The 24,660-nt window shown below is 49.2% G+C and overlaps 1 protein-coding gene across 5 annotated transcripts in view; it reads right to left on the bottom strand.

Annotated features, from left to right (window-relative positions):
- Window positions 1–1,101: 1,101 nt before the first annotated feature.
- The window catches only part of RABL6 (RAB, member RAS oncogene family like 6), a 110,677-nt gene continuing 87,118 nt past the window's right edge, over window positions 1,102–24,660 (bottom strand). The window contains exons 12-17 of one of the 5 annotated variants that reach the window (XM_030536105.1): window positions 16,931–17,143; window positions 15,032–15,389; window positions 4,938–5,109; window positions 4,018–4,070; window positions 3,626–3,693; window positions 2,530–2,606 (exon numbers count right to left, since the gene is read on the bottom strand). In XM_030536105.1, coding sequence (XP_030391965.1) covers window positions 3,667–3,693; window positions 4,018–4,070; window positions 4,938–5,109; window positions 15,032–15,389; window positions 16,931–17,143 — 823 coding nt within the window. In that variant the 3' untranslated portion in view covers window positions 2,530–2,606; window positions 3,626–3,666. Of the gene's footprint in view, window positions 2,607–3,385; window positions 3,694–4,017; window positions 4,071–4,937; window positions 5,110–15,031; window positions 15,390–16,930; window positions 17,144–24,660 lie in introns of those variants that run through there. The other 4 variants (XM_030536109.1, XM_030536108.1, XM_030536106.1 and 1 more) reach the window with 4 other exon arrangements.

The following is a 24,660-nucleotide window of genomic DNA, read 5'->3' as shown; positions in this document are numbered from 1 at the left end:
AAACCACAGAAGGGGAGAAGAATTCGGATTATTTAAAGTTTTCAACTTGAACAATCTTCTTCCGGTGTTTACTAAACACACAAGGAATTGTTTTTTAAGCTATGGTTTGTCCCTGACAGGATCCCTTTAAAGAAACAGCTGCTAAGTCATCAGGAAGGTTTGAGAGCACTCGCCTCTTGTGAAACTGTCCTGGAAGGCCATGCAGTCTCCTGAGTTCAAGCAAGTGTTTGCAATAGTTAAGCTGTGTACATAAGAAAGGTGCAGAGGCAGTTGTGTACAATAGAGAGCTTTATAGTCAGAATGGAGTGCACTAGGGTTTTCCAATGCAAAATGGAACATGATCCAAAATCTTTACAGAGCAGAAGCACTTTCAAAAACACTTGGCCAGCTGTAGCACAAACGTCTTGTTTCCATTTTGGAGCAGAGGCTGCAAACTGGTTTGCAATCTGGTATTCCTCCCTAGTGCGTGAAGTTTGAAATGTTCCATGCAAATTCTCCAAAGGGTCACATGAAACAAAATACTTTGACCAGGCAACTGCTAATGGAAAACGTACCTGAAATGATACTCTGCTCATGCAGCAAGACCCCAGTTTGTTGTATATAGAAAGTTACAAGTGCATTTCTCAGGAAAAAAATGGAGCAACAGTCTATAGTTCAAGGCAACTCTGAAGTTAGGATGGATCCAAAGCAGTATCCCACTGACTGCGGAAGTGGAAGGAAACCCGAGTTTGGATTTCATCTCGTTTCTTCCAGACAGTCCACCTTTCACAACTAAAAAGATAAAAACAACCCACACGAATATGGGCTATTTAATAAATGCACAAAAATGTAAATGGGCTTCCCAGAGCTGAGCCTCAGAGGTAATACAGCACAATAGAGTATTAACAACTATCAGAGGGGTAACTGTGTTAGTCTGTATCCACAAAAACAATGAGGAGTCCGGTGGCACCTTAAAGACTAACAGATTTATTTGGGCATAAGCTTTCGTGGGTAAAAACCCCACTTCTTCAAATGCAACTGAACAAGTGGATTTTTTACCCACGAAAGCTTATGCTGAAATAAATCTGTTACTCTTTAAGGTGCCACCCAACTCCTCGTTGTCTTTGAGTATTAACAAACTCTTTAAAGATTGGGAGGGTGGGGGGGGGGCACTCACCAAGATAGTGGAAGGCATGAATGGCAGGGCAAAGGTGTCACTAACCATCCATGACCTATGCCGCTGAACATGCACTGATACATGATTCTTTGATATCAGAGCCAAAATTAAAAGGCTTTCAAAGCTCATGTGACAAGAGGAGGTTCTGCACTCTACTCTGGGGAAGGAAGTGCCCCACACTAAGTGCTAGGCGACCTAGTAAACATGGCTTTCAGTGTCTGCAGAACTTGAGGGACACTCTCCCCAGCCCGAGTGGTTTCCCCATTTGGTGCAGAGGCAGCCTTTGTTTTACAGCATGCCCTGAGAAGCGAACACCTTGCCATGCTAACGCATTTCTGTAAACTTTCTTGAAATTCTGGTATCTCCATTTCCATCCAGCAGTCATGTCCCTGAGAGGTGCTGTAGGGCTGAATTGCTAGTGTATTCAAATTCAAGGCTGGGGTGCCAGGGAGTGTTTAAGGGAAAGTGTCAATTTAGTTTCTTTTCTCAAAGATAACTTTGCATTGTCTTCCCAACTGCACAATGGCTTACATGTAGCGCCAGAGACAAGGGGGCCATAGGAATCAATGAGGCTACATGGATTCCAAAAGCAGCACCACAGGGTTAATTATGCTGCTGTGCAGAAATATCCCCAAATTATACTCACTCTTATTTCAGGCCCTGCAGCTGCTTCATTAGGAGTCAAGACGATATTTGCTAATTTAAAGCTTTGTCAATTGCCTTATGGGGCAAACACCTTTCTTATTAAGAAATAGGAAGGATAAAAAGTTAAAGACTTGATTATTCACAAGGTGACAGCACGATGCATTCAGGTGGCATGTTTTGCTGCATTCATTTATTTATTAAAACAGGAATTTCAGGGGTGCAGCAGTGGAATATGGTGGGGGTGGGAGCAGGTCCACTCACCTTTCCCTTCCCACACCGTGCCAACTACCAGATTGGAACTCTCTGGAGAAAGGAAAGAGGGCTAGACATTGGTAGGAGGAAATGATAACTCATTGCCATGATACCATACCATGACCTTTAACCTTCAAATCTTCCTCTAGTATCCCACGGCTGTGTTTTCCTTCCACACGACTGAACCAGAACAGCATACACAGATGTAAAGCTTTTTTGTTCCACCATCTCTGTTTCGACAGTACTTATGGCAGACAGCCAAAGCTTTACACATCTGTACCCGTCCTGGCGTGGCTCGTATGGAGAGTTGGAGGCAGCCACCAACCAATGGAGTCCGCTGATTGTACCCACTGCAGGCCTAGAGCTCCTCATAGTCCCCGCCCCCTTGCTGCTTGCTGGCGCTGGCTCCTCCTCCCAGAAAGGCCTCCAGTTCATCTATCTCATTGTTTTTCTCCTTGCTTCTTTTTTTCTTTTTCTTCTTCTCATCTTTGCTCTCCTCCTTCTCCCTGCACTTCTTGTGTTTGCTTTTCTTCTTTATAGACTTCTCTTCTTCCTGCAAGATGCAAAGGCAATTAAGGAAGGTTTTTTCTAATGGCACCAGTAACCCATCATGCATCATTCTGAAAGTGGGATCCTAGGGAGGAAGCTTATCTATCATGGGAATTTTATATGGAAGGAATAAAGTCCAATATCTAGGAGGGATGGGGTTAATGATGTCAGAACCGTCTGCTATTTGTGACAAAGTTCCTCCTCTACCTTGGTGGGTCCTGTGCTTATTGGCAGATTTGCTCACCTCAGTGATCTTCCCCACAGTCTGGATCAATTCCTCCTGTGTCTAATCAGGAGTTGGGAGGTTTGAGGGGAACCCGGGCCCGCCCTCTACTCCGGGTTCCAGCCCAGGGACCTGTGGATTGCAGATGTCTAGAGTGCCTCTTGTAACAGCTGCATGACAGCTACAACTCCCTGGGCTACTTCCCCATGGCCTCCTCCAAACACCTTCTTTATCCTCACCACAGGACCTTCCTCCTGGTGTCTGATAACACTTGTACTCCGTAGTCCTCCAGCAGCACAGCCTCTCACTCTCAGCTCCTTGTGCCTCTTGCTCCCAGCTCCTCACACACACTTCCTCTCCTCTGGCTCCCTCCTGCCTGACTGGAGTGAGTGCCTTTTTAAACCCAGGTGCCCTGATTAGCCTGCCTTGATTGGCTGCAGGTGTTCTAATCAGCCTGTCTGCCTTAATTGGTTCTAGCAGGTTCCTGATTACTCAAGTGCAGCCCCTGCTCTGGTCACTCAGGGAACAGAAAACTACTCACCCAGTGACCAGTATATTTGCCCTTTACCAAACTCCTGTACCCCACTGGTTTGGGTCTGTCACATATTATATACTGGGAGCATGTGAAGCAATGTTCGGTTTACACCGATAAGGTTGTCAGATAAGGACGGCTAGTCAGAATGCCAACAAGTTGAGAGAGAGAAGGTGGGTATGGCAATTTCTTTTATTAGACCAATTTCCACTGGTGAGAGAGAAGCTTCTGAGCTACACAGAGCTGGGAAAGTTTAGAACTGATGCACCTCACTGAAGAACAAATCTGCTGATGATCTCTGGTTAGCTCTTAAGATTTATTCTTTCTTGGACACTGCTGAAATTGAGAGAGAATTTTGTTTCCATATAGCACATATGCTGTCTGTTCTATAGGCATACTCTCTACAATTAAATCCTGTGCATTACAGCTCTGATTTTAACTTTTAAATTTAAGATCTACAAGTTTCCTTGTAAGTTGGAAAGCGGCTAATAGCCTGGAGACTTGGGGACTGCAGACCCCCTTGCCTCTCCGGGGTTGGAATATGGAAGAGAAACCAGTCACTAACAGAGCCAGCCACACTTCCCTGTAGCACGCCAGCCCCCTCTGGCTGACTGGCAGAGAATATGCTGATGGAGTCTACACCAGGGAATGATGCTGTACCTCTTTGCTCTTCTTCTTCTTCTTTTTCTCCTTGGAAGGATGTTTTTCTTTATCTGTTCAAACAAAAAACTCCAAAAGTTGTTTTCTCTACAAAATTAAATGGCTAATAATGCATTTTCCACAAAAAAAGCCCTGCTCTCCTGCTGCTAGGGAGGACATTGTATATGGTGCATTAGAGCTGAATGGTGGGGAGATCCTGTTTCACACCACCAAACTGCATGGCCTCTTCCATCATTATCAGTAATCTATCAGACCCAACACAACAGGGCAGCGTCGGTTATGGGAAATCAAACAGTTAAAAGCAAGGCAAAATTACATGTGAGTTATTGACAGAGCTTGAATAGGGTTTGACATCTTAGTAATAATTTTAGAACAACTAATCAATGTCAAATCCCTTCTCCCCCACCACCCTCCAGTCATGAAGAGTCTTTAACGTCCCATAATTCCAGGTTACTTCCCAGGCAGATCAAAAGGAAACAGTCATGTGGTAATTAATGCCAGTCCATCCACAGAAACCTCTCTGCATAAGCTACGATTGGCTCTTGGGATGGGGAGGATCCACAATAATAGACTCGAATTCACAGATTCTGAAGCATGCAAAACTGGACAGGAAATCTCAAGAAAAGGCTCTCAAGAAGTGCCCCTACTTCTAGCAGGGCAGGAAAATGCCCAGTAGTCTCTCCCAAGGCATCAGCAAGTGCTCCCCCAGCTGAGGTTAGTCAGGGCAGGCATGGGAGAAAGTGAAAGAAAGTTCGTTATGCTTTGGCAAAGCTCATTAAATGCTCACACTGGGTACTGGGTGAAGTCGGGGGTGTTTTACTTAATACAGAATTGATTTGCTTAACGTTGGACCTATTCAGTGCAGTGAAAAACCCAGCAGGACAATCACAGTCAGGAGTGGCTCAGTGACCTACTTTTACCTTCATCACTGCTCTCTTTGGGGCCTGTTTCTTCCAGACCCAAGCCAAAGAGATCAGAGTCATTTTTCAGCTTGAAGGAGTGGATTGTAGGCTTCATGGGCTGTGGAGGCTTTGCTAACGAGGTGTCTTCATCGGAGATGTCAGAGGGGTCTTCCCGAACTGGGAATTCACCCTAGAGAATGAAAGTAGACACGTCATGGACCCAATCTCAGCTACCAAGGAGTCTAAACTGATCGCTCAAGCAAAAGCCCCATCTCCTCTCTACTTAGGATACGTTTCTGCTCTCCAAAGGGGAGCTAAGGGGTGGTAGAACTGAGCTATTTTCAAGAAGCTGTCACAATTTTATACTATTTTATGCCACGATGGAAGTGCCTAGATAGCACTGGAACTGTAGCTCTGGTGTGAAATGCCCTGTGGTGCTTAACATTTGTACTCAAAAGGCCAGCCTCTTGCCTCTGTGGGGTTAACATGAGCCCCAGATGCATCAGGCTTACCAACTGCACAAACAGGCACTGCCATCCTGGAAAACCTTCAAATACAATGGACTCAAACCTATATTGTGCCCTGGCAGAGTCACATGCCATCCTGGGGTCAAAAGGAAGTATGCACCCAGGGGAATCATTTCATGGGGCTGGAGCAAACCCCTCTGTTCAAGAAAGAGGGAGCTGCATCTCCCATGATACAGAGGCTGAAAGTTGGAAAATTGCAGGGGCCAGGTAAAGCTTCAGAAGGCTCCTCTCACCCTGCAAGAGGGGAAAAGGAGACAGCTGTGCCCCAATCCTGGAGCACAGACATCTCACCATGTCTGCCACTTGACACTTAAGGAGTTAACTTTGTTCCTGTACAATATTCTTAGCACTAGTCCAAACGTGATCTGCCTCTTTTGCTGAACGGCCTTTCCGGCTCTGTATGCAGCCCTCCCCATTAGTGGAGGGGGCACAACTTCTTTCACTGTTCAACCTGGCCAAACCATTGTGCCCTGAGGAAGAGTTTTTCTGTGGAGGAATATCTCCCTGACGCTGCTACAACACAGCACTTCCCAGCAAATCCTGCTGTCTCATCAGGCACAAGGAGTCTCAACCTTGCTCAGAAAGCCACTGTTTTTACAGTGAAATGGCGAGCACTGGCCATGCTAAGAGAACGGAGTGTTACTGAATGAGGCCAGTATGATACATGGCCATGGTCATGGACAGACTAGGATAGTGACTCCCCCCGCACACACACACACACAACCACGGCGCAAGGTGAACACACCAAACCAGCTCTACAGGAGCCCTCTCAGTTACTGGCTCAGTATACAGCAGTTTGTCTGCAAGCATAGGAGCTGCTTTCCACAGTCAGTCATGGCGAGTTGTTTCTGTACAGATAGTGGTTCTAACTGTGGACGAAGGCAGGGACATCCAGAATTTGCTCCAGTAAAGGCCACAACAGCGAACTGTAGGAGCTCAAAGAATTCACTGAATTCCCTCATCTTTAATATGGAGGAAGGCCTGGAGGAGATGCCAGGTCCTCTCTGATCTAGGCAGCCTTTTGCAGGTTGCATCTATGTTAAAGCTGAGCAGCAGCAGCCTATCTTGTCAATGTTGTGGATATGCTATGGATACCTCAACTTCAGCTGTATGTTGGACTGCCCCTTTATAATGGCATTTGGGGCTTCAATAGACTTTGACAAGCAAAGGAAGGTTTCAACACAACTTCACCATGGCTTTTCAATTCTTGGGTTGAAAACAGGGAACTGTGCATACACATTCACTCTCCCTGTCCCCGCTTTCCCCATTCTCTCCCTGCCAAGCTTTAGTACACTAAGCTCCAGATGAAAAATCCTCAGCATTTGGGTTTCATACATTCCATGTGGCTGCTTGAGCTCAGAGGTTATCTGCAGTTACTGAGAATAATCTGTATTAGGGCTGTCGATTAATCGCAGTTAACTCTCACGATTTACCCCAAAAAATTAACTGCAATTTAAAAAATTAATCACAATTAATCACACTGTTAAACAATAGAATACTAATTTAAATTTATTAAATATTTTTGGATGTTTTTCTACATTTTCAAATTTATTGATTTATTGTACACTGCTCACTTTATATTATAATTTTTATCACAAATATTTGCACCGTAAAAATAATAAAAACAGTATTTTTCAATTCACCTCATACAAGTACTGTAGTGCAATCTCTATCGTGAAGGTGTAACTTACATGTGTAGATTTTTGTTACATAACTGCACTCAAAAACAATGTAAAACTTTTGAGTCTACAAGTCCACTCAGTCCTACTTCCTTTCATCCAATCGCTAGGACAAACAAGTTTGTTTGCATTTACAGTAGATACTGCGGACTGCTTCTTATTTACGTTACCTGAGAGTGAGAACAGGCATTTGCACGGCATTTTTGCAGCCGGCGTTGCAAGGTATTTATGTGCCAGATGTACTAAACATTCATATGCCCCTTCATGCTTCGGCCACCATTCCAGAGGACATGCTTCCATGCTGATGATGCTTGTTAAAAAAAAATAATGCATTAATTACATTTGTGACTGAACTGCTTGGGGGAGAATTGTATGTCTGCCGTTCTGTTTTACCCGTATTCCGCCATATACTTCATATTATAGCAGTCTCGGATGATGACCCAGCACGTTTGCTTTAAGAACACTTTCAGAGCAGATTTGACAAAATGCAAAGAAGGTACTAATGTGAGATTTCTAAGGATAGATACAGCACTAAACCCAAAGTTTAAGAATCTAAACTGCCTTCCAAAATCTGAGGGATGAGATGTGGAGCATGCTTTCAGATGTCTTAAAAGAGCAAAAGACGGTTACTCACCTTTGTAACTGTTGTTCTTCGAGATGTGTTGCTCATATCCATTCCAGTTAGGTGTACGCGCCGCGCGTGCACATTCGTCGGAAAACTTTTACCCTAGCAACTCAGTGGGCCGGCAGGTCGCCCCCTAGAGTGGCGCCACCATGGCGCTCCATATATACTCCTGCCGGCCCACCCGCTCCTCAGTTCCTTCTTGCCGGCTACTCCGACAGTGGGGAAGGAGGGCGGGTGCGGAATGGATATGAGCAACACATCTCGAAGAACAACAGTTACAAAGGTGAGTAACCGTCTTTTCTTCTTCGAGTGATTGCTCATATCCATTCCAGTTAGGTGAATCCCAAGCCTTACAAAGGCGGTGGGGTCGGAGTGAAATGTGGCAGAATAAAACTGCTGAGCCAGAGGCTACAGCCTCTCTTGACTGCTGAACCAGGGCATACTGCGAAGCAAAGGTATGGACCGAGGACCAATGGAGCTTCGCGACAGATCTCGTGGGTAGAAACACGAGCCAGCAAGGCGGCAGATGAAGCCTGAGCCCTGGTAGAATGCACAGTGATGTGCCTTAGGGAAATATGAGCCAAATCATAACAAGTGGGGATGTCCGCCATCACCCAAGAGGAGATCCTCCGAGAGGAAAACAAGCAAGCCCTCCCTTTGGCCCGCTACCGGGCAGAGCTGGGGGCACCTTAGGAAATGATTCTGTCAATATAATGCGAGCACTCCACAGATGTCCAAGGAGTGCAACGGTTATGCCCATTGCGTTGAGCTGTGGGTAACATGAAAGGCCAAAACACCTTAGGGAGGAAAGCCGGGTGCGGTCATAACTGCACCTTGTCTTTGTGGAACCTAGTGTACGGCGGAACCCCCGTAAGAGCTCTGATCTCAGAGACCCGTCTGGCCAAGACTAGGTTGAGGTCCCAGGGCGGGGCTGGGCGGCGCACCCGAGGGTGCAAGCGCTCCAAGCCCTTGAGGGGCCTCGAACCCATAGAGCGTGGGACACTGAACGTCCATCTTAGCCTGCTGGAAGGTAGAGATGGCTGCCGAGAGTATCCTCAGCGATGATACCGCCAGGTCCTGCCGCTGAAGGCCAGAGGCAGGCCAAATAGAGGGGATCGAGACCTCAGCAGGAGCAAGATCGAGCGTATTGCAGCTGTAAAAGAAACGCTTCCACCTGGCCCGGTACGTTGACCAGGTGGAAGGCTGCCTGTCACCCCGACTCAGGTACGCAGCAGCCACCGTGAGGCGAAGAGGCTGCAGGTCCGAGTGACGAAGCCTGTCGTTGCCCTGAGTGATGAGGTCTGGGCTGACAGGCCGAGCAACGTGGTATGCCAGTGCTGCCTGGACCACTCTGGAGTGATCATGATGATGCGCGCTCTGCCCCTGCGGAGTTTGAGCAGGACCTAATGAACCAGTGGGAACAGTGGGAAGGCATAATGCAGTTGGCCTTTCCACGACATCAGGAATGCGTCCAAGAGCGATTCCGAGGAGAGACCTTGGAAGGAGCAGAACACCTGGCATTTCCTGCTCTCGCGGTGAGCGAACAGGTCTGTGTGAGGAAACATCTCCACTTCCGGAAAGCGGGACGCCTCACATGGGGCAGAGTGATCACTCGTAAGACAGGAAAGACCTGCTGAGTCAAAGAGGTAAGACGTTCCGAACGCCTGGGAGAAAGGACGTCGCCAGCTCCATCGAGTGGGCCATGCAAAAGACCCGGAAATGGATGGCCTCCTGACAAAAAATGGGGGGGAGGACTATGTCCCCCCTGAATACTTATGAAGCACCTGGCCATTGTGTTGGCTGTAAACACCGAGATACAACGGCCTCGCAGCTGCCGCTGGAACCCCTGGCATGCCAGGCGGACTACTCTCATTTTTGGAGCATTAATGAGGAATGCCAGCTCCCTAGAAGACCAAAGGCCTTAAGCTCGGAGGTGACCATGAGCACTCGAGCAGAGAGATGATGCGTCCGCCGTCAGGGGCAGTGAGGGCTGGGGCGGATGAAACCGCATCCCTGTCCACACCAAGGAGGAAGTTAGCCACCACTCTAGGGAGCCTAAGGCGTCCGAGGGAACGGTAACTACCATGACCATTGGCTCCCTGTCCAAGCGGTACGCCGAGGTGGGCCGGACTTGGAGAGGACGGAGGCGGAGCTTGGCGTGTTTGGTTACAAACTTGCGGGCAACCATGGACCCAGGAGACTGAGACAAGAACGAGCTGAGGTCGTTGGGAAAGCCTTCAGACCTCAGATGATTGTTGCCATCGCCTAAAACCGCAGTTGTGATAAGCAGGCTCCAGCTAGGTAGGAGACCAGGATAGCCCCTAGGAAGCCCAACCTCTGCGTGGGAACCAGAGTGGAGTGCTCTATAGTAAACCGCAGGCCTTGACCTGTGAATAAGACCATGGCGATGTCCACGGGCTGAGTGGTTTGTGTCTCAGAGTCTCCTCGGATAAGCGAATCGTCCAGATACGGAAAAACGCATATCCGACATCAGTGACGGTAGGCGGCGACTATGGCCGGAAACCGGGAGTATTGACAGTCGGCTATAGAGCGGAGGCATCTCCCGTGCGGAGGGAAGATGGCATTGCGAAAGTACGCGTCCTTCATATCCAGGGCGGCATAGTAGCCCCCAGGAGGCAAGGATGGAATAATGGTTCCCAGGGATACCATGCAGAACTTCAACCTTATCCTAAACCGGTTGAGTCCATGCAGGACCAGGGAGGTCTGAGACCTGTGTTCGAGTGGGGGACTAGGGCATAACGGGAGAAAACCCCTTGCCCCTTTCGCCCGCTGAAGGGGGAAAGGGCTGGAGCAAATTAAAGGTGGTACCTATGCTCCATCGTGCGCAGGACCCAGCGATCTGAAAGTAACTGGGGCCATGCCAGGAGAAAGCGGGATTGAGATCCCGTCCTGCGACTGGTACACTGCCCTCAGGCGAACCTTGGAAGGTCCGTCTTTGGTCCCCGTGGTAATTGCGAAGGACCTTGACTTTGGCTCTTTAGGGGTCCTGACGTTTGTCTGCGACCACCTTGGCCTTGCCGTTTGCCAGAGTTCTGCCTCTGGCTAGGCACAGAGTATGGCGGCTGGGGCCATAAAGGCTTGCGTTTGGTCGCTGGCGTATACATGCTGAGACGCATTAGGACCCTATTGTCCATCAGGCTTCGCAGTCTGGGGCTGTCTCTGCCGCGAAGATGCCTTTACCAACAAAGGGTAAATCCTGAATGGCATACTGCAGCTCCGGCCGGAGGTTTTAAAACCTGAAGCCATGAAATGCACTTCATGGCGACACCCAAGGCCAGAGTGCGGGCCGCAGAGTCTGCTGCGTCCAACGAGGCCTGGAGGGACGCTCTGGGAACCTTCTTTCCCTCGTCCTCCAAGACGGTAGCGAACTCCAGGTGGGAGTTTTGAGGGAGAAACTCCTTCACCCAGGTGCTATAACTATCGCAGCTAAGCAAGGCTTGTTGCTTTGCTACCCAGAGCTGCAGGGCCCCTGCAGAGTACACCTGGCGGCCAAGCCTGTGCATTCGCCAAGCCTCTTTCTGCTTCGGGGCTGGCGCCCGCTGGCCATCATATCAGGATCGTGGTCCTGAGCATAAAATCTGCGCATATGGGATGACACGGATGCGCGTCCGGACAGCCATGGAGGTACTAAAAGAAGGCACAGGCAGAGTCTCTGACTCACTCGGACCTTGCCCAACTCGGAGAAGGGCTACAGGAGTCAAGGTACCTGCCCCGGTGCCAGAGGTCGGAACGGTGCCGATAGCGGGTCGGCGAACGGGATACCGACCGGTGCAGCGAGTGTGACCAGTACCGAGGAAAACAGCACCGGGACTGCCAGTGGCGTCCGGCGTGCCGACAGGACGTGGAGTGTCTGCGGGACCGTGATCATGAACGGTGCCGCTCTGCTGTGCTGACAGGGGACAGTCCCCTGAAGAGACTGTATTACCCGTACCGGCGGTGCCCGGGTCAGGCAGCACTGACTCTGTCATGGCACTGAGAGCCCTCGCCGTTGGTAACATCTCCGGCGTGAAGGGAACAGCAGGCTCAACCACAGTGCGTACTGGGGAGCTGTCAGGCACCGGATTCGACGGCCCTCGTGGGACCGGGATCCACGGTACCGAGGTCATCAGAGCTCCGGTAGGTGCCGGTGCCGGGCGAACCGAGTTAGATAAGCTGTCTGGCTGCGGTGCCGTCCGCACTGAAGCAGCGGGAGTAATACGCTCAACCACGGCGCGTGCCGGGGAGCCGTCGGGCACCGGATTCGATAGCCCTTGTGGGACTGGAATCGACGGTGCCAACGTTGTCGGTGCCGGGCAAGCCGACTTAGACTAGCCCTCTGGCTGCGGTGCCGTTGGCATGGAAGCAGCCGGAGCAGGAGCTCAACCACGGCGCGTGCCGGGGAGCCGTCAGGCACCGGATTCTACGGCCCTTGCGGGACCGGGATCGACGGTGCCGACGTCATCGGTGCCGCAGCAGGTGTCGGTGTCGGGCGATCCGACGTAGACGAGCTCTCTGGCTGCGGTGCCGTTGGCACGAAGCAGCAGGAGCAATACGCTCAACCACGGCGCGTGCCGGGGAGCCGTCAGGCACCGGATTCTACGGCCCTTGTGGGACCGGGATCGACGGTGCCGACGCCATCGGTGCCGCAGCAGGTGTCGGTGCCGGGCGATCCGACGTAGACGAGCCCTCTGGCTGCGGTGCCGCTGGCACGGAAGCAGCAGGAGCAATACGCTCAACCACGGCGCGTGCCGGGGAGCCGTCAGGCACCGGATTCTACGGCCCTTGTGGGACCGGGATCGACGGTGCCGACGCCATCGGTGCCGCAGCAGGTGTCGGTGCCGGGCGATCCGACGTAGACGAGCCCTCTGGCTGCGGTGCCGCTGGCACGGAAGCAGCAGGAGCAATACGCTCAACCACGGCGCGTGCCGGGGAGCCGTCAGGCACCGGATTCTACGGCCCTTGTGGGACCGGGATCGACGGTGCCGACGCCATCGGTGCCGCAGCAGGTGTCGGTGCCGGGCAATCCGACGTAGACGAGCCCTCTGGCTGCGGTGCCGCTGGCACGGAAGCAGCAGGAGCAATACGCTCAACCACGGCGCGTGCCGGGGAGCCGTCAGGCACCGGATTCTACGGCCCTTGTGGGACCGGGATCGACGGTGTCGACGTCATCGGTGCCGTAGCAGGTGTCGGCGCCGGGCGATCCGACTTGGATGAGCTCTCTGGCTGCGGTGCCGCTGGCACGGAAGCAGCAGGAGCAATACGCTCAACCACGGCGCGTGCCGGGGAGCCGTCAGGCACCGGATTCTACGGCCCTCGTGGGACCGGGATCGACGGTGGCGACGTCGTCGGTGCCGGGCGAGCCATCCTAGACGACCTCTCTAGCTGCGGTGCAGTTGGTACAGAAGCAGCAGGAGCAGTAAGCTCTACCACGGCGCGAGCCGGGGAGCTGCCAGGCACCAGATTTCGTGGTCCTGGGGGACTGGAATCGACGGAGCCGAAGTCATCGGTGCCTCTGCAGGTGCCGGTGCCGGGTAACGCAACTTAGGCGAGCTCTCTGGCTGCGATGCAGGTGGCACGGAAGCAGCGGGAGCAGGGGGCTCAACCACGGCGCGTGCCGGGGAGCCGCCAGGCACCAGCAGGAATCGTAGACTCTCTCGACCTCGGAAGAAGGGAGCGGTGCCGAGTCGACATCGGTGCCGGCGACGGTCGGTGCCGAAAGGCCTTGGTAGTAACGGCGGGGTCCGGTGCCGAGGAGGCGCTTCTGCCCGCCGCTTGAATATCGCTCGGCGCCCAAGGTGGAGGGGTAAGTGAAAGTCCCGTACCTTTTTGTTCTCGGCTTAAAAGCCTTGCAAATGGGGCACTTATCTGCCCTGAGGCACTTCAAACAGGAGTCATGTAGATCTCTCTTCGGCCGCGGCTTCTGGCAGGCCGGGCCCCTTTTAAAACCCGGTGAGCCATGCATGGCTCCGGCACTGGGCTCATGGAAGGGGCTACTTCCTGAACCCCGCTAACTAAACTAACCATGTTAGCAAAGAAAACCCGTATAACCATACAAATATATATATAAAAGGGTTATAACTGCATAATTATATACGAGAAAACGAGTAGCTAGGGAAGTGGAGGTCAGCTAAGCCGCGCTCCACTGTTCCAACGACCGACACGGGCGGTAAGAAGGAACTGAGGAGCGGGTGGGCCGGCAGGAGTATATATGGAGCGCCATGGTGGCGCCACTCTAGGGGGCGACCTGCCGGCCCACTGAGTTGCTAGGGTAAAAGTTTTCCGACGAATGTGCACGCGCGGCGCGTACACCTAACTGGAATGGATATGAGCAATCACTCGAAGAAGAACACTCCGATATGGAAACTATAGAACTCAAGCCACCAAAAAAGAAAAATCAACCGTCTGCTTGTAGCATCTGACTCAGATGATGAAAATGAACATACATGTCGATTCGTTCTGCTTTGGATCGTTATCGAGCAGAACCCATCATCAGCATGGACGCATATATTCTGGAATGGTGGGTGAAGCATGAAGGGACACATTAATCTTTTGTGCATCTGGCATGCAAATATCTTGCGATGCCTGCTACAACAGTGCCATGCAAATGCCTATTCTCACTTTCAGGTGACACTGTAAACAAGATCCGTGCAGCATTATCTCCTGCAAATTGTAACCAAACTTGTTTATCTGAGAGATTGGCTGAAGTAGGACTGAGTGGACTTGTAGATTTATAAAGTTTACATTGTTTTATTTTTGAATGCAGTTATTTTTTGTACACAATTCTACATTTGTAAATTCAACTTTCATTATAAAGCGATTGCACTACAGTACTTTTATGAGGAACTGAAATATATTATTTCTTTTGCTTTTTACAGTGCAAATATTTGTAATCGAAAATATAAAAAGTGAGCATTGTACGCTTTGTATTGCGTTGTAACTGAAATCAAAATATTTGAAAATATAGAAAACATCCAAAAATATTTAAATAAATGGTGTTCTATTATAGTTTAATGGTGTGATTAATCGCGATTAATTTTTTTTACTTGCTTGACAGCCCTAATCCGTATACTTAAAAATGCAACTGAGACATGCTATCATTCGGCTTCAGCAATGAGAAGAACATTAGTGGCCTGTGTTTGAACAATAATGCTCTTCAGATTGTTTAACTCTCATCCTGCAGCTGCTGCTCCTGGGATACTGGAAGATCAGACAAGAGCTCTCATCGCTCCATTGCTGCTTCTAGGCTGAGCTAGAAAGCAGGGACACATGCACGTTATTTACCACTTTCTTCCTTTGGCTATCAGACTCCTCGCTTTCAAAGTCCGGGTCATCCATCACAAATGAGAGCATCTGGGTGGCTATTGGTCCCTCCTGATCACTGTCAGACTCCTCAGGCATTTCGTCTTTGCTTCCCTTCAGTTTGGAAGCTGAGCCCTTGTTCTGGGAAGTGGTCGTTTGTGCCTGGACTGATGCTGTAGCTGTAGGAGCAGCAGCTCCAGTGGCTGGCAGATCTGTGGGGAGCTTTGTGCTGATGTTTCTCTCAAATCCAGAATGCGGAGGCAAGCTGCCTGGAGGCTTCTGGTCAGGTGCTTTGGTGGAAGAGGCTTTCTTCTGTGGTTTCACTGAATTTTTGGAAGACCTTTAAAAAAGGAAACAAGCTGTCAGCTACAACTCTAACAATCATGAAAGGGTGAGCTTGGAGCCCTCCCATCACATCCCAGCTCTGCAGGGGCTATGGGCCCACTAAGTCACAAGGAGCTGGGTGTGGGGGAAACAAAGAGGGAACTGTCTGCCTTGGATCCATCAGGAGGGGTCCCACCACACAATTAAGCTGCCCCAATGGGCTGTTTCAGAGGGTTGTACCACTGGAGTAAGGAAGATGGAATCTGCCAGACACCAGCAGGGGCAGTGGAATGTTAATGCCTGACTAACATTTTTCTCCATTACAATTGAGGCCTCCCTGATCATACAGAAAGGAGGAAGCAAAACTAGTTGATCGAGTTAGAAACAGCGTTTATCTGGACGAATATTTCCTTGTTCAGATCCTCTAAAGAGGCAGCACTGGACAGGAGAGAGGAACGTGGATTAAAGGCAGAGGATTTATACAGTCATAGTCTTAGCAAGTTGGAACCCATGGCTTTGGTCCTATGAGCTCATTCCAAACCACTTCTCCTGCATGCTCTTTCACCAGGACTAACTGTGAGCCCTTGCAAGACTGGTGGTATCTTAACACATGCGTTATCTTTCTTATAACACTCAGATAGTGACAGTGTTCAAGGAAAACCAAGAGGCTCCACCTCTTTTCTATACTCTTTCATGTCTACTCTCCTCATCTCCCACATTGCACAAGTGAAGCAAAGTGACTAATGGTAACTAACCAGTTAGGTGAACCTATTCTAGGGGATTTCTCTAATTTACACCTAAGCAGTGATGAGGCTTTATAGGTTTTATACATAGCACTCAGACCCTGGAAATCTTTCTGGCAGTAAGCCAAATGCTGAAAGATAGCCCAGACATCCCTGAGGGGACACATACTTGAGATCAATACATTTGCTTGTGGGCCAAGCCCTGTTGCATTATTTATGACTGCACACCATCTTCCATGCAATTTACACAATATTCTGTGGGGTCCATTCTCCAGCAACAGCAGCACTGCCATTCCCCCTGTGCCAAAGTGCTGCTTGTTTGGTCCACAGAGAGGGCATCACAAGCACCCTCTGTGCCCTAAGCAGTGAGGCTTGAGACTCACCCACACCCACTACGAAAAAGTGCCCAACAGCTTACCCAACTCCTCTTGTTCAAATTTTGGAAGAAGGCTGGGCCAATCCCTCATCAAGAGGGGCTCACATTCTGGGGAAGGATTGCTTGATATGACAAATCAAGTTAGCCCTTTGGCTGCATTTGTGTGTTACAATTCCATCCAAACTGAAAAATGCGGATGGTGATTAGTAATACTACTATTCACTTCCACAGCATCTTCCATCAGAGAATCTGTAGTCTGTGAACACTTGCAAAGTTGGTGAGGCATAGATAGCCCCATTTTACAGCTAGGAAAACAGGCTCAGTGAGATTAAGTGAGCTGCTTAAGGTCACAGCATGTCAGTGGCAGGACTGAAAAAAGACCTACATCTCCCAACTCCCAGTTCCATACTTTATCTAGTAGACTATACTCCTTCATACCATTGTGTCTCGTAGTCCACGTCAATGTCTTCATCAGCCACAATGGTGACCATAGCATCCTCCATTTCCGTCTCCTCCTCACTTGACAAAGTAATATTTTTGCTTGGTACAAGTTCTGCTGCCAATGAGGGTTTGCTGGGCACTTTGTCATCTAGATCCAGATCATCTTGGAAGCCGGCTACCATAGGATTCCCTCCAAGAGCCTCTCCATCACTGTAAGATACAGAAGTGTTAAGCAGAGCCCCTCAGGGCGCATTGAGATGCATATACTCCTACTTCTAGAATGCAAATGAAGCACTGGTGTTCCGGACTAATGCAACTTGAGTTCTAGGATCTCTTCTCTACCTTAATGAGGGCCATCTGTGGTTAATTCAGGTCAGCTGAAGTTACCAGTGTCCTGTTTGACTGTGCACTCCTTGACCTGCCATGGAGCTCAGGCAGTGCCTGATCACCAGAGCCAGAGGCCTGGCACAGCCCAATTTCCACAATGGATTATAACCCCTGGGTGGGAGGAGGACATCAAGTAGTGGTCAGTACAACCAAGATCTGAGGCGAGGCCTCACAGCTGCAGAGCATGTTTCTGACTCAGTGAGGACTTTATGGGAATATTTCCAGTACACTGTGCATAGTATTAGTCCATAAAAACCAATAGGAATTGCATGCTTTAATCCCCATGCCCTGGGATTCAAAAATATCCCATATTGACACAGTGACAGGAAGATACCTTCAGCGCTTGGGCTCCTCTGTGTTATTTCTTTTCTATAGTGTGTCCTGAAGTAGGCAGCTACCCAGACACCATAACAATGCTGAACATTCCCCAAATTAAGTTAATCTAAGGACACATTTTAGAGTGCAAGAGCTCTTAAGGCTCCCTCAGCTGAACAGGATTGTGCCTTCTGAGACATCTTGACAGGGAGTTTCACTGCAGAATTATAAAGTGGGAATTCTTGGCTTGATTTCCCAAGGACCTGCCATATCAATGCTTTCCTCGAGATTTGCTCACGTCAGGAATAGAGATTATTTTCACAATTCAGATTCAGGAGGCTTTATACCACGTTTCCTTATCCTGCCTGCTTTCTCTGTTAAGTACTTTTTATTCAGAGAAGATCACTTGCTTCTGATAAATGGATGTATTATGCTGGTGTCCAACACGCACAGAGCACTCGCCTTCCTTTTAATGACCTGTTAAGGATTACATAAACTCATTTCATTTACTTCCAAATACAAAAAATGACATTCATGGCATGTGATGGTTAACACTTTAGAGGGTTAAAGGAAGGAGCTGGGACTGACTAATCGTCCCTCAAGCTTCAGACCTGGTTTTCCAGTAGGTGTCTATCATCACTCTGACTCCCTCTGGCCAATGCCCAGCATGATGCTGACCAGCTGTGGATGGTGGAAGCTGCCACACATGCTTGCTAAAGGAACAGAATGTTCAAACGTCTTTAGTTGATTCCATGTCAACTCACCTAGTCATTTTTGACAGCCTACCGTTCCCAAGTGGATGTTTAAAGAAATTTGTACCTTTACCAACCGAGTGTGTGTGATGGAGAGAGCTCATTTCAAATTTGACACTGCAGCAGGTATTGATTTCAACTGAACATTTGCCAAGATCATGATGCCACGTTCAGGTTTTACATGCAATCCCCTTGGGGATTCCTCTGCCTCCCTTCTGGAGTGCTAAAGAGGCCCTCTGCTTTCAAAACACTGCAGCCCTCAATGCTCCAGCTGAGGCAGTCTGCCCAGGACTCCCTTTAGAGTTCAACACTTCTCCTGCCACAATGAACCAAAAAGATGTTGGCTGCTGAGCATTAGGGACATGCTATCTGCCCAGGCTGAGTGGGTTGCCACTGCAGCCCTCACAGCCCACATCAGACTTATGAACGAGTGACTGGAATTGGCTCCTAAACCCTGATCTCCCATATAACAGGGCACAGCCTCACCCCAGGCTAGCCCTACAAAAACTAGCTAAAGCATGGCACTGGGGTTGGGCAGGCAGGGGGGGATTTAAAAAGAGGTTTCTGGTTATTAAAAAGAATGTGAGTGGACTTCCCCTTGAAATGTATCAAAAAGAAAATGGAAACGTCCTAGAAACAATGCTGCGGGTGGCTTTATTTTAAAATGCTATTGGTGGTATGACATGATCTAGAAACCTCACTCTCTAGATTGCAGTATTGTCTTGAATAAACAGCAGTAGCTAAATTAATGCAACTATAGCTATCATCTGCTATTAGTGCAATTATCCTCCCACCAATCAGCACACACACTAAACTTAGGCACGGATCTTTAAAATGTCCTCAGTCTGGATAGAAAGAATGTGTATGTACACACAGATGAACAAAGTGGCTCATCTCCACATGCAGCGTATATGTAAAGACACTGACTGCCTCCATCCCTAGCTTCTACATAAATCACCTAGCTGCATCTTAACAGCAAAACAACAAAGTGAAAATACATCAGGAAAAACACTCCTGCAATACAAACAAGGTCTTACAATGCAAAATTAGTATCATCGTGTGGCACTGACTCTCCAATTGGAAGGAACTTGCAAAGAATGCAAAAATAAGCACACTGCACCCGTCTCAACAGCCTGCTCAACCTGCATTAATCCTGAGCCACTGTGGTCCCTAGAATGGGCACCTAGCACCAAAGAGGTATGTGATTTAAGGTAAATGCTGCTGACATTACACCAAAGAACATGCTATCGAGGTCCCTCATACTGAGGCTCGTGACGTATAAGGGCAAACTCCATTTCAAATCCTGAGTGTACTGCTTTCAGTTCAGAACAAACAGCTCAGCCTTAGCTCTTCCCCTAATGTACCTTCCCCTACAGAGCGAGTGAACACACTCCTCCTGCCACCGTAATTTAGGAGCTAGAAAAACAGAGGGGAAGGAACTAAAATCTAGTTCAGCAAGGAAGCTGGAGGGAACTTGTGCTGTGGGAGAGGGGTGGTGTGAGCAGGCGCTAAGGGAGCCCCAGAGTGTGAAGGAAACCCTGCCCCCAGTTCCCCTCACTCAGCACAGCTGGGTGACACTACTGAAGCAACTGTCCATGAAGATGTATATTTGTGTGGGGGGCGGGGATGGGGGAGGGGATGACAGACAAGTTCAGAGTTAGGCACATTTAAGGATATGGAAAGATAACTGGATGGTTAGTAAAGATAAAAGTCTAATGAGGTGGTGAAAACAGATCCACAGGCTCACACAGAACTCATCTTTCTAATCTTGTATCCTATCCATAAGTATAACCTTGCTACTTCTGGCAAGGCCAGGAACAGAAGAAATGGGGACACCTGTTTTGAGTCTGATAAGCTTCTTAATACCCTTCAAATACACGTTAGCACAGTGCATCAGACTAAGGATAGGCCAGGCAAGCCCTGTGGCCGGGAAATAGGCAATATAACTGTCTCAATGAGCTGCTCAAGGAACATATATTTCAAGGGGAGGGAGGGAGGAGGGGAGGGATAGCTCAGCGATTTGACCATTGGCCTGCTAAACTCAGGGTTGTGAGTTCAATCCTTGAGGGGGTCACTTAGGGATCTGGGGCAAAAATCAGTACTTGGTCCTGCTAGTGAAGGCAGGGGGCTGGACTCAATGACCTTTCAGGGTCCCTTCCAGCTCTAGGAGATAAATAAATAAATAATTGGGGAGATACCTATTTAAGAGTTCTCCTTGTACGCTACAGGACAGAAACAGGCCTTAAAAAACCAACATCAACAAAAATGGAGCTTGGGACATACAACCCCATAAATCTTCAAAGACTTGTGCTGGTTGTTAGCCATGTGATGCCAAATGACTTTAAATAGGAATTACATAGCTCAGCCGTTCTCAGCCTGTGGTCTCTGAACAACCCAGTTTCCTCCCATGGTGCTGGCTCACTTCTAGCAGCTAGGCCACATTTCAAGACTGATAAAATACATAAATATATTGCTCAATATTACTTTCCATGTCAGTAATTGGTGCAGGGGCCAAAGGGATATTATGGAATCATAAGGGGGTGGAACAGGTCCACAAAGCGTAATCAAGATATGGACAACACTGAAATCATTTGAGAATCCCTGATAGCAAAAACCATGTAACATCCTAATGCCAGCTTGATGTCGCTGCTATAGCGCAGGAAGAAAACAGGTCAAGGCAAAGCAAGAGTGTTCTTCTGAATGAAGTCACCACACTAGTAATTCTCATGAAGGGCACAATTAGAACAGATCCTACTCCACTGTATTCAGGATGGGCATCTAAGGCTATGTTTACACTAGCACTTTTGTCAGTAAAAAACGGTTACCTACCTTCTCATAACTGTTGCTCATGTCCATTCCAAATAGGTGTATGCACGCTGTGTGCACAGTCACCAGAAGGTTTTTCCCCTAGCAGTACCCATCAGGTTGGCCTGAGTGCCCCCTGGAGTTGCGTCTTCCAGGTGCCACATATAGGGCCCTGCCAACCAACTGCCTCTTCAGTTCCTTCTTGCTGGAGGCTCAATTTGAGGGGAAGGTGGATGGGTCTTGGAATGGACATGAGCAACACATCTTGAAGAACAATAGTTATGAGAAGCTAGGTAACCATTTTTGCCTCTTCTAGTGCTTGATCATGTCAATCCCAAGTAGGTGAAGCCCAAGCAGACCATTGGAAGAGGGGTCAGAGCTCAGGGTTCACTGACTGAAGCACTGCTCTGCTCAAAACTGCGTCGTCTCTGGCATGCTGGATGATGGCATAAAGTGAAGTGAACATGTGGACCGACAACCAGGTCGCTGCCCTGAAAATCTCCTGTATAGGGACTTGTGCCAGGAATGTAGCCAAGGAGGCATGCATCCTTGTAGAATGTGCTGTTAGCGTCAGAGCTGGCACTTTCGCCAGGTCATAAGAAGTCCGAATGCAGGACATGATCCACAATGAAATTCTTTGGGACGATACTTGGAGGCCCTTCATCGTGTTTGCTATAACGAATAGCTGGTTAGACTTCCAGAATGGTTTTGTCCTTTCAATATAGAAGCCCAGAGCCTGCCTCATGTCCAGGGAATGAAGTCTTTGTTCCCTGCTGTTGGCATGTGGCTTAGGGCAAAACACTGGGAGGAAGATGTCCTGACTTGTGTGAAATTGAGATACCACCTTTGGCAGGAAGGCTGAATGAGGCTGCGACTGGACCTTGACCTTATAGAAGACTGGGTATGGAGGTTCAGATGTCAAGCCTTTGATCCCAGACACCATCCCAGCTGAAGTTACTGCCACCTGAAATGCTACTGTCCACAAGAGGTAGAGGAGCAAGTATGTTGCTAAGGGCTTGAAGGGAGGTCCCATTCACCTGGTGCTCTCCAGGTTAAGATCTCATGTTGGTATTCGGATGGCTGACTGGAGGGTATAACCTGTCAAGGTCCTTGAGAAAACGACCTACCATTGGGCTAGCGAAGACCAAATCGACCATCCACGCCTGGGTAGAATGCCAAGATGGCTGCTAGGTGAACCTTTACAGATGACACTGTCAGATCTGACTGCTTCAGGGAAGTAGACAGTCTAAGATGAAGGGTATTGATACTTGAGTTGGAGACGTGGCCCTTTGCGTCACCCAGATCAAAAATCTCTTCCACTTAGCTAAGTAAGTGGCTCTAGTGCAGGGCTTTTGGCTGCCAAGGAGGTCCTCTCTGACAGGTTCAGAGCATGCGAACTCCATGGGATTTAGTCATGAAGCTTCCATGCTGTGAGGTGGAGAGACTCGAGGTTGAGGTGCTGGAGGTGACCACGGTCCTGGGTGATCGGAGTGGCTGACAGTTCCAGGAGCGATGTGTACCAGTGTTGGTGGGGTCAGGCAGGAACTATTAGAATGAGGGACGTCCTGTACCTTCTGATCTTGAGCAGGGCCTTATGAATGAGTGGAAAGGGTGGGAACACAGAGAACAGACAGTCTTTCCCAAGGAGGAGAAACACGTTTGTGGTCAAGCACGGGCTGCGATTCAGGAAGGAGCAAAACTGCTGATGTTTCCTGTTCATTTTCATCGTGAACACGTCCACCTGGGGAACTCCCCACCGTTGGAAGATGCTGTTCATGATGTCTGGGCAGATGGACCACTTGTGGCCATGGAATGATCTGCTGAGATGGTCTGCCAGCTTGCTCTGGGATCCCGGAAGATAAGACGCCCCTAGATGTATTGAGTGAGCTATGCAGAAGTACCACAGCTTGAGGGCTTCCTGGAATAGGGGAGAGGAGCGTGCTCTACCTTGTCTGTTTTATATAAAATATCACTGTTGGGTTGTCCATCATGACTGATCCAATCCTACTTGAAGGGCAGGTGTGTAAGGTTTGACAGGCTAAATGAACCACCTTCAACTCTCTGAGGTTGATATGGAGCGAGAGTTCTGTTTAGGACCAGAAGCCTTGCAGTCTGAGCTAAGTTCCCGCTAAGCCGCGCAGCAGTCTTTCAAGGGCTGTGGAGGCACTCAGGGCCATGGCAGGGAGAGGCACCTCACCCACAGCCCCGACCTGCCACAGCAACTTTGAGCTGGGGCCACAGGAGAGGTGCCTCTCCCCACTGCTGGGGCTTTGGGGCTGGGTTTGTATTTTGCATTCCAGCCCTTCATTCTCTCTAGCAATTCAAAGCAAAGCTCAGCTGCAGCCAGAGTTCCTATTGTTCCTGTTTCACTGAGTTTTGAACGGACAGTTTCCTCACAGAACCCAGCAAGCAGCCCCAGGTTCACACAAAAGGGTCACAACAAACCCTTTCAGCGAAGCTGGCCTGAGCTTGAGGTTTGTAACAAATCTTAGGTCCAGGTGAGTCGTGTGCAGTTTGGCCTTTGCTGTGAATTTCCTCCCCTAGCACATCAGCTTTGAGGTCTCATGTTATTTACTAGTGTCAGAATGGTATTATGGGCACTGACACTTCTTATAGCTGATGAAAATTTTAACAGCTTTCTTACCTAGGGAGTGAAATCTTGCTGTCCAAATCCAGTGTAACTCCATTAATAGCCATGGTGTAACTGAACGCTGAATTTGGCCCATAGTCTGTTATTCAGCTGTGACATTTTCTGCTTGATATTAATCCCAGAAGAACCCAAGTCTTCCTCCTGAGCAGAGGCTACCAGGGGAGAGGCGCCTCTCCCCACCACAGTAGGTCCAGGGCTGCTGCGGTGAGAGGGCTGGGGGAGACCTCTCTCCCCGCTGAAGCCCTGGGGCAGCCTGCACCCGAAATCCCTCATCCCCATCCTAGACCCACACCCCGAACCAGAGCCCTCACTCCCACTGCCCTAGCCCTGAGCCCCCTCCCATAACCTGAACCTCTTGGTCCCACCCCCACCACATCACACCTTCATATTGATGCACATAACAAAATTCATTCTGCACATGGGTGTAAAACATTAGAGGGAACATTGGTCCCGAGAGCCCCTAGATGCACAACCCACCCCAGTGCTGAAGCTTCCGTGACTAGTGACATCAATGGTTGCAATCTGGAGAAGGGTACTTTTGTGCAAACTGCTGGAGGGTTCAACAATGTGAGGACGAAACGAAACTACCTTGTCCAAGCTGTGTCTGCTTGTATGGTATACTGAAGTCAGCCAGACCTGAAGTGCTTGATTAGAGATGTGCAAGTGGCCATGTGACCATGCCATCGTGGTGAGGAAAAATTGAAAGTCCTCTATGATGGAGCACATGGTTTGAAAGCACACCTCTGGCAGAATGCCCTGGCTTGGGTGGAGCCTAGTACTGCTTTGAACTCTATCCTCTGGGTGGAGGTACAGCGGAC

The sequence above is a fragment of the Gopherus evgoodei genome, chromosome 16, assembly GCF_007399415.2.
Source record: "Gopherus evgoodei ecotype Sinaloan lineage chromosome 16, rGopEvg1_v1.p, whole genome shotgun sequence".
NCBI classification, from domain to species: domain Eukaryota; kingdom Metazoa; phylum Chordata; order Testudines; family Testudinidae; genus Gopherus; species Gopherus evgoodei.
This window is presented reverse-complemented; position numbering and strand designations above follow the sequence as displayed.